This window comes from Oncorhynchus nerka, linkage group LG21 (assembly GCF_034236695.1).
Source record: "Oncorhynchus nerka isolate Pitt River linkage group LG21, Oner_Uvic_2.0, whole genome shotgun sequence".
Taxonomy (NCBI): Eukaryota; Metazoa; Chordata; class Actinopteri; order Salmoniformes; family Salmonidae; genus Oncorhynchus; species Oncorhynchus nerka.
In genome coordinates, this window is record NC_088416.1 from 29,523,296 (window position 1) to 29,533,791 (window position 10,496).

Consider the following 10,496-nt stretch of genomic DNA (forward strand, 5'->3'; position numbering starts at 1 on the left):
ATATATCATTTGCGGTGCAATTAGTATGACAGTATTGAGTATTAAAGGCTTTATGTGAGAAACCAGAGATGGGCCACTTTGATGGGTGTGGGGGCCACAAAAAATCTGAATGCGTGGCTGCAGTGGCTTGCGGGTCTGAATACTATAACTACATGTGCAGTCGGAGCCAGCCCTACCCAATTGGGGAATTTGTTGGGCACCCCACCTTGCGAACAAAACATTTTGCAATGGGGTGGGGAGAAGATTTAGGAATTTTATAACATTTTCTGCAATTCTACTAATTTTGCCATAGGGTGGAGAGAAATGTTTGTAGTTTTGAGTAAGTGCGATTAACAAATCAATGGGGAACCCCTGGTTGGTAATTTGACCATGATTACTAGAAGTTTAGTTGGCTGGCTAGACTAATTTACCAATCCAAAACAATTTAGCTGATTAATTGGCCTAATTGAGTGACGAGTGATTTAAAAATAAATAGGAAGTCAGTTAAGAACAAATTCTTATTTTCAATGTTGGCCTAGGAACAGTGGGTTAACTGCCTGTTCAGGGGTAGAACGACAGATTTGTAACTTGTCAGCTCTGGGGTTTGAACTTGCAACCTTCCGGTTACTAGTCCAACGCTCTAACCACTAGGCTACCCTGCCACCCCATAACAAGAAAAGAACTTGATGCACAAACAAATTTGGAAATTGCACCTTGTGTGTTCTCCTATTCTGACTTTCAACATCAAGTTGAGACCCCAACTGGGTTCCACAAAAAGGGAGGCCCGCCAGTTTCCCATCACTGTGCAAAACCATCAGGGTCCAGAGGTACTTTATGGGGACCTCTGCTGTTCTTTCACTTCTGCTGCTTGTGTCCAAACTCCAGGGTGCAGAACCCTTTGGTAATGTGCATGAGGACTAATGTCTGGATGGAATCTTCACTATCTCTAAACCAGAACCATTGCTATTTGTTTTGATGGCTCTTGTCTTCACTCTATTATCCTTCAGAACAATGTTCATAAGAATCTAATCATCCTGCAAATACCTATTCTCTGAATAACTGAACAAAAGCCAACTCTCTATGGTCGTGTTTACACAAGCAGCCCAATTCTGATCTTCTTTACACTAATCTTTCCATATCAGCTCTTTTCAGTGCTGATCTGATTGGTCAAAAGACCAATAAGTGAGAGAAAAAATATCAGAATTGGGCTGTCTGTGTAAATGCAGCCTATTTTCACTAATTCAGTTGCATTTATTTTCTGAGGCTGCCTATTCCTCAAATGTGTAACATTTAAGAATGTCTACAGTTGTAGCTGTTCTATTTCTTTAAGGCAATCCGGGTGCTTCTGACATCATAGATGTTGTCAATGGTGCGTTGCAAATAACGAGAGGGGGAGACAGAACTCTGATAGAGACGGCCATTCGTATTGAAGCTTCACGGGGACTATCAACAGGGAGTACAACCGATGAAAAATGAAAATTGGGGTATGAGAGCCACCAGAATCCGTTCCCATCCTTCGCTGCCCGGGGCCCAGTCTGACTGACATCTTTCGGATCAGCACCGCCACTGAACCACCTCTCGAATAAACCTAATATCGTGTGAGTAAGGTACTGGGGAACCGACGATACCAGGGGGGAAAGGGAACTTGATTCGACCGAACCGGAGTCTTGTATTCAGAGCGTCGCAGAGGGGGAGGGGCGAATAGATGGCTATCACTGGAGAACATAGGGTAGGTACCCCGGTGTAAGGGTGCGGCTAGAATAAAGTCAAAATGTTACATGATCGTATACACTGTCAACTATTTGTGAAGCTTGAAGGCATTTAAAATGGTGTGAATGACTGGTACATGGTTGATGCGCAAGCGTATTCTCAGGCTACTTACTAGCTAGGCACAACCACTGCTGTATACGGTCAGTTGGTATTGTCACAGTAGCAACCTTTTGTTTGAAGTGTACGGTAGATGTTGTTATTATTATTATTATTGTAACCAGTTCGACTTGAGTGATCGTGTCACAACTATTCAACCTAGTTGAGATGCTTCCCTTTTGATTGTTACCAACGCAGCGACAGCTTTCTAAAAGGTGACGTAAGAAGATGTTTAGTTGGGTTGATGATACTCAAATCCGTAAAAGGATTTTGTCCATGCAAATGTTACATTTCACGTTGCCGTACCTAGCTAATACATTAACACTAGGTGAAATAGACTGGCATTATGTAGGCCTAGTTGTATTGTTTCTGAAAAAAGACAGCCTCTTTCCATGTGGTTGTGAAATCGTCCTAGTTTTTTGATAAGACAGAATGTCTCTTAAAGAGAACGCATTGTAATTCTATGTAGGTTACAGGCCCACACTGATGAAATGATTCAAGTCAGTAAATACTCTGTAGTGTTTCATGGGAGTAATGGTTGAATATTGCAATACATGGTGTGAGTGTATGGTTTACACTGTAGTTACCAGGTCCTGCTCGTTTCCTACCAAAATATAAAGCCTGGCTCTGAACTGTGATCTGTTGATAAAACCTCTCACATGACCCATTAGAATTAATCAACTGCTAAATAATTATCACAAGTCCCATGTTACAAACTGAATAACCAGCGGTAGACCATTGTGATTTTCTGCACTGTGACAAACTATAGTTGACAGTATTCCATAGCTGAATGTCATGCCCGGGGGAGCAATGTGTGATATAAAGCAATGTCACTACTCCTGACAAATACATTTAATCTATGGTGTTTAATACATAGGCCCTGATTAATGTTAGGCCTGAGCTGGGTCTCTACAGTTAAAACCCTCATGTTGTAAAGAAACCTAACCCTTTATGAACCCTAATCCATCTACTACCATCACATCTGTATTTCTGTCAGCTGATGCCTCTTCTGACAACACCACAGGCAATGGAGAGAACCTCATGCCCATTTTTTGGGAATAATTTCCAGAAAGATATTTGGTTCCCCTTGGTAGTTTAAATATGCACAACTAGTCCTGCGCAATTGATGACTTTTTTTCCATTCCCGAATTGGTATGTCCATTGCCCACAAAACTGAGGTTGACTGAGAATGCTTCTTTTCGTTCTTCCTCGTTCTGCTCTGGCGTGAGCTACTTCCATTTCCAAAGTATTATGTTGAGAGGAAGTAGACCTGTAATCGTGGTGAGGTATAATGTGGTCAGTGTTGTAGGATGGCCTAGGCCTAATCATAGGAAAAACATGACAAGGTCATACACACAATGAAAAGATCTATAGTAGTTTAGTAATGAGAACTGACAGAATAATGCTTCCCATCTGTATGTACTACAGTGTCAACTGAGAGATAGAAGAAGCTTTTCTTAGGCCACCTAAATTGGTGTGGCGCTCTATAAATTATGCCTCATATATCCTTCTCCAGCTCCAAGTCGTTTCTGGGCTTTGACACACATACAGTCCACGCAGCAGCGCCTTTGCAGTGGCTGCAGAATATGGCGTGGTTGAGGGTGCTAAATAAATGATGATCCTGCTCCAGTGTCACGTGCAGTTTGGCTCAGAAGACTCGCTTCCTTCCCTCCCTCGTGTCTGACAATTTCTACTATCCAGGCCCCAGCTGACTCTGGGGAGCTCTCCCGGGCCCTTCCAGGGAGATATGTTGTTGCTCTTTCTCTTGTCTCTCTTTCAGGCCTCATCTTCCAAATGTCCCTCTATATTTCCCACTTTCTCTGTACCTCCTCAGCAGCCCTACAAATGTAATCATGTAGCCTATCGCTGGAATCCAGACCGCTGTCTGCTAATCAACCCGCTCAAGCTACACACTCACTCAATTCATTTAGGTGTTTGCAGTTAATGGTCATCCTGTGTTGGAATGTGCAAAGTGATTGTAAGATTGCCTACCGCTGATTGGGGAAGAAATGTTCCATTAGTCAAAGTTTGCCTTCGATTCGAGGTCTAGTGGATTATGTTGTGTTTGTATCATTTGTTTTAAATTAGCCTATGCCAAGTGTAAAATATAAGACTGTACGGTCAGGATTGCCTCGTAACACCTTGGCCTCTTCTCGTCTGTTTGGTCTGTGTCTATAGTGAACTGTCAACACCATGGATCTGAGAGTGGGGAACAAGTACCGACTGGGACGGAAAATAGGGAGTGGGTCCTTTGGAGACATTTACCTTGGTAAGTGGAAGTGCTCCATCTCCCTCTGTTGGCATTTCTCTTCTTCCTTGTCCTTTTCTCCATTTGCCTCTGTCTACTGGCCTAGTCCCCATATTGGCTTTTTTCCTCCCCTTAGCCTTAGACTTTCCATCCCCTGAGTGTTCAACCGGAGTTTCTTTCCATGTTCATGGTTCACAAGTTGTTCCTGAGTCTAGCCCTAATGTGTGTGTGTGTGTGTGCACGCACTTCCTCAGGTGCCAACATTGCCACGGGTGAGGAGGTGGCCATTAAGCTGGAATGTGTGAAGACCAAACACCCACAGCTGCACATCGAGAGCAAGTTCTACAAGATGATGCAGGGAGGAGGTGAGGAGAATGGGGGGGGGGGGGTGACTGAGAAGGAACATTAGTAAATTCCTAGCAAATGCCATATTGACACGTCTGAGTGTATTGGGATCAGTAAGTAGTGACTGTATCACAAATGGTCAAATGTACCCATTTATTGCATTTATTTTATTTCAGAAGTATCATGTTCACCAAAAACAATGTGTTGAGCACTGAAACACTCTTTTGCTGAAGTTGTTGTATGACATTAGTCATAAAGGATGTATGCGCATGTAACTATGGTTAGATGTACACTAAAAGCTCATTATTTGTGCCTGCCTAACAGTGGGGATTCCTCGATAAAGTGGTGCGGGGCAGAGGGGGACTACAACGTCATGGTGATGGAGCTCCTGGGCCCCAGTCTGGAAGACCTCTTCAACTTCTGTTCCCGCAAGTTCAGCCTCAAAACGGTGCTACTGCTGGCAGACCAGATGGTACAGAACTCTTATGGTGTCATCTTTTCCCCTCAACTTTCATTGTACTGTTTGTCCTCTATACCCTTCACCTCTCTGTCTGCTGTCCTAACTTTGCTTCTGCTGCTGTGTCACCCTTTTCTCTTAACTTTGCTGTGTATTACTCTTCTATGGTCTTTGGCTGTCCTTTCTCTACATCCTGTCCTCCTCATTGTTCTTCCTTTGCTCAGATTTGTTCTGTTACTTATTGTTGCTGTTTTTTACCAATGTTGTGCCCCCGAAAGGCATTGGGTGTTGGAGGGTTTAAATTACGGTTAGCTTACAGTAAGGTTTCAAGGTTTTTACAGACTATGCCAGCAGAGCTTTGTTGTCTCGCTTCTCCTTTTCTTCTGAATCCCCCTCTGTCCTCCCCAGATCAGTCGCATCGAGTACATTCACTCCAAAAACTTCATCCATCGGGACGTCAAGCCCGACAACTTCCTCATGGGGCTGGGGAAGAAGGGCAACCTGGTGTACATCATCGACTTTGGCCTGGCCAAGAAGTACAGAGACGCCCGCACACACCAGCACATCCCCTACAGGGAGAACAAGAACCTGACGGGCACTGCACGCTACGCGTCCATCAACACCCACCTGGGCATCGGTAAGGGACTTTTTAAATCACCTCCTCCTGTTTGGCTGAAGTATCTAAATGTCTTCATGAATGTGATTTCATTTTACCCTCCAATGCTCATGCCTAGTGTTGAGATGTAGTGACTATTGTCCCCTTGTTCTTAGCTTACATATTTTGATACCACTCAATCCTGTCTAAATGTCCTAAATAGCAAATCATTCAAACCTGTCTACCGTTCTTCAGAGCAGTCTCGGCGTGACGACCTGGAGTCTCTGGGATATGTCCTCATGTACTTCAACCTGGGCTCTCTGCCCTGGCAAGGCCTCAAAGCCGCCACAAAGAGGCAGAAGTACGAACGCATCAGCGAGAAAAAGATGTCCACCCCCATCGAGGTGCTCTGCAAAGGATACCCCTGTAAGTGACTGCTAGTATCGGTCTGGGCTGTGACATTTTGTATCAATGTGTGTGGACAACTATTTTCCTTCCCCATTGTGTTGTAACAAACGTTTGCATATACCACAGTCTCTCAATCCTGGGTTTTTGCTCACCCTTCCCTTTTATTGCCATTGCTTGTCTGCAGCCGAGTTCTCCACCTACCTGAATTTCTGCCGCTCATTGCGCTTTGACGACAAGCCAGACTACTCATACCTTCGTCAGCTCTTCAGGAATCTGTTCCACAGACAAGGCTTCTCCTATGACTACGTATTCGACTGGAACATGCTCAAATTTGTGAGTTTGCCACACCAAAGCTCTTATTCTTTACAAGGAACTAAGTGCTACATTCTGTCTGTCTACACCAGGGCTCTCCAACCCTGTTCCTGGAGAGCTACTGTCCTGTAGGTTTTCACTCCAACCCTAATCTTGCACACCTGATTTCTAATAATTAGCTAGTTGATAAGCTGAATCCGGTTAGTTACAACGGGTTGTAGCGAAAACCTACAGGAGGGTAGCTCTCCAAAAACAGGGTTGTAAAAGCAGTGGTATGTATACACTATCCAGTGTTTCCACATAACCAGAATGATTCTGAAAGATTTGGATGTAGTTCTATGTAGAGGTATGGGTTTGCTGAAACCTGTGTGGTCTCCTCTCAGGGTGCCAGTAGGACAGCAGAAGACGGTGAGAGGAGGGGAGCTGACGAAAGGGACGAGCGTATCGTAGGAGGCCCTCGGGGATCTGCTGCACGGGGTCTCCCGCCAGGGCCAACCCCATCAGCCGCCAACAGAGTTAGGAATGGACCTGAGCAGGCCATCTCTAACCCTGCATCACGGGTGCAGCAGTCTGGTGAGCACACACCTGTGCTCTTTTAACTAGAGCTATAGTTGAATGGAATAGAAACATGTAGGAAATTATCCAAAAAGGGCAGAGAGAGAGAGTGTGTGTGTGTCTAACACATTTCAGTTCATTACTATAGCTCCCTCCTTCTGCCAATCAGTGTAATTTTGTAAATGCCGGATCCCTATGACAAGACATTCATCCAAGTTTCGTCAAAATCGTCCCAGTGCTGTCGGAGATTGCATGTGACTAATTTACGAATGAACGGAGACCAAGCCGCAGACCACTCCCTGATTTCATCGCTGGGGACAATGAAATAGCTTTTGATATAGATAAATACTTTTGTAAACGCATTGACAGGAATGACGGTTTGCAAAGTCAACAGTTCTATTTCTAAATGGCCTTCTCCCTTTTATTCTTCCTCTTTCAGGGAACACGTCGCCGCGGGCTATCTCTCGCGCTGAGCGTGAGCGGAAGGTGAGCATGCGGCTCCACCGAGGAGCCCCCGCAAACGTGTCGTCCTCTGACCTCACAGCCCGTCTTGATCAATCCCGAATTTCCACATCGCAGGTACGCTAACGCTACCCCATCATACGTCATCACAAACCCTAAAGCCCAGGTGTCATGCACCTGAGCCCAACTCCTATGACCAACTTTTTGAGGGGGAATATCAACTAGAAAAATGTCCACCCTTCCAGAACAAGATTACATTTCTTGTCAAAGTTTCAGAGAACTTCCTATTAGTGTTTAGCTTCTATATTATGTAGCATGCAGTGGGTTGATTTATTATTTTTATATTGTGCCAGACTTGAAGCACTCGTTCGCCCTCTCATTTGCACTCCAATTTGTTCTCTCCACTCTTCTCTCTCTCCAGGTCAGCATGCCATTTGAGCACCTGGGGAAGTGAAACCTTCAGCGCCACATTCACTGGATCCTGACAGGTGAGGATGTCTCTTTCCCTAAGTTGACACACAGGACTTAAATATACCTAGTTTGTCAGACAGGTGATAAATGACAAAAAAACACTATCTACACATCTGACTAAATACGCAATCTTCCATTGCAGGGCTTCAAGAGATCCTTTGTCCCAATTTTGTTTATTTTGTGAATTTTTGCTAATTGGACAAATAAGTGGATCTTGGAGGAAAGGACAGAGAATCATAAACTGATGAAAGGATGGCAGTTGTTCAAGGACTGCAGGAATTTCTCCCCTCCACCCTAACTTTGATGGGATAAACCTGGCCTGTAATAGTACGAGGATAAGATAGTGAATAACACCCTCCTCTCCACTGACTCATTTACCCCATGGTAGCTTGGATCATGCACCCCCTGCCACACACCTTTGTCCCTCCCCCACTATTCTCTGGGCGGCTGGCAGAGGTAGAAGACTGATTTGGGGGTTGAAAAAGCCAAGCAGGTGCTCCTTTGCCAAATATAGTTGCGGGCACAAATGCGTTCCAAGGAAAGGTCAACTCGAAATTTGGGCTTGTGTGGATTTAGCCATTTCTGTTTACACTGCAAAGACCACACACAAATGTACCCATGTATGTTTTAACCAGTTCATTTATAGAATAGTAAGGGGCTGTACTCCATTAGTATCATTTACTGTGAATATTTTGTGAATAGATCATATTAATTTGGTGGGGGTCCTGTTGAGGCTTGGGCAATTTTAGTTTCTTATTTGATGTTTTAATTCGAAAAGGAAAGGTACAGCTGAAGAGAAGGAATGGTGAGAGAGATGGGTGGGTGGTAGATGAAGCAATGAGAAAGAAAGAGCATGTGATTATTAGCTGTAATGGTGTAGAAATAGTGTTGGGTTCTTTTCCCCTACTTTACCTCTTACTGAATTGCTAATTCTCTACTTTAGCCCTCTTTGGAACTGATTTTGCCCAAAAGCCAACACCTCACACAATGATTGAGGTGAACATGCATTTTCTACCCTTCTCCCGCTCTCATGTATTCACCATCTCATCCACACTTGTTTTTTAAAAATCCTCCCTTTTTACCCACTTAGGTCTCCTTTTTGATTTGTGTTCTTTGGTCATAATATTTGGAAGGTTGGTAAGGTCAAAGCAACCACGCTTATTTTAAGACTGCAACACTCTTAAGACATGGGAGAATAACAAGCCTATTGTATTTGACCAGAGACTGCGATGAACAAGTTGACAAATGATGATGGCTATGATTTTCATGATTGTTCTTAACGTCAACTTTTACATTTTATTTTAATGCTTTTCTTTTTGTTGGTCTGATGGGAATGGATGCACTCTGTACTTGATTGAAGGGGGGGAGGGGGAGGGTGCATGAAGTGGAATGGCTTTTTAATATTTTTTTTTTTACTTCATTGTAAATATTTTTTTAATTTCTGTGTAAAGCCAAAATGTGATTGGTTGTTTTTAAGGTGTAATGTAGAAAAATACATACTAAATGCATAAATTGCGGCTGGGGATCAGAATTTTTGAAAATATTAAGTACTAAATTGGGAGGAATTTTAGAAACTTTTACATCGCCAACTGGTTCGCGTGTGTGTGTCGTCAGAAGTGTAGGTCTGGTGCATGGGCTCTCAGAATTCCATAGGTCCCCTGTTAAGACCACAGAGCTGCTAGGGACAAACTGCAGGCTATACATTTCTCATGCCTCATTATTTGAGATTGTCCATCTCACTGTTATTTTTTTGAAACTCCATTTTGTTTCTCTTGTGTATGAGGAAACTCTTGAAGTATTGCACTTTGTTTTTCTTCTTTTTGTCCCGTTTTATTTTATTCCCAGCAGTTTGTTCATAGCCTGTTGAGAATTTGTCACTACTCTCCCCATCACTCCACTCAAAGCCTTTCCTGGAGGCTGTCCATGTTCTCCACCAAGGACCTGATATAGGGCTGTCTACTTTTCCTTTAAAACAAAAAAAGCACTCTTGAAAAGGGGGATGCTGACAGGGGTTGACGTCATCAGCGTCTTCTATTGCAAAATAAGAGGGCCCTGGATGTCATTTACCAGCACCCTTGATGTCATTGATGATAACTGGGACTCGGATGCAGTCACAGTGATGTCACAGATTCTGGTAATGACCTGTGTTTGCGACATGTCCCTTTTGCAAGCCAGTGTGACCCAGTGGCAATGTAACTAAGGGGAGGGATAGCGCTGGTCAGGTTATGGGGAGTATACACTTTATGTATTATGTACTGATATCTTGTACAGTTCTTTAACACACTTTAACTTTATTTACAAACAGTATTTGTGTATATTTTATGACCTAATAAAAAATAAAACTTCCACACTTTTTAGTAATTTGTTGAAATAGCTCTTTTCTACTTCAGTTCTGTGTACTGTAGCTGTACACTGCATTTGGGAAATGTCATGTTATTGTATCTAAAAGAGGACCATTTCAGGGGACTATGGAGGAGTGACTGGGTCTGAAATGTTTTTTTCAAAATTCAAATTAAATTCTCAATACAGTAATGAGAAACATCTCAGTACATATTTTTCAATCTAAACATACAATCAAGTAACTACACTTGAATACATGAAGATGTGAGGAATAATCAACATTGTACATTTCATTTCCAGATACAAATTTTAAAAGGATCAGGGTTAACATTTGTGAAATTATGTAAGAAAATATTGTTCTTGTCATTGCCTAATTTTATAGATTGTAATAAATAAGTTAAATTATTCTGGAATGGATATATTACTGAAATAGAATGGAAAAAAGCTTGGTTGCCCCT

At 43.0% G+C, this 10,496-nt stretch overlaps 1 protein-coding gene across 1 annotated transcript; it reads left to right on the forward strand.

The window, feature by feature from the left end:
* Positions 1 to 1,366: 1,366 nt before the first annotated feature.
* Positions 1,367 to 10,044, forward strand: LOC115110428 (casein kinase I). Its single transcript, XM_029636077.2, is given in 12 exon segments — positions 1,367 to 1,577; positions 4,024 to 4,114; positions 4,348 to 4,458; positions 4,763 to 4,771; positions 4,774 to 4,910; positions 5,304 to 5,532; positions 5,746 to 5,916; positions 6,083 to 6,231; positions 6,594 to 6,783; positions 7,205 to 7,344; positions 7,649 to 7,715; positions 7,841 to 10,044. Coding segments are annotated over 10 exon segments (1,245 nt in total). The 5' UTR covers positions 1,367 to 1,577; positions 4,024 to 4,038; the 3' UTR covers positions 7,682 to 7,715; positions 7,841 to 10,044.
* The last annotated feature ends 452 nt before the right edge of the window (positions 10,045 to 10,496 follow it).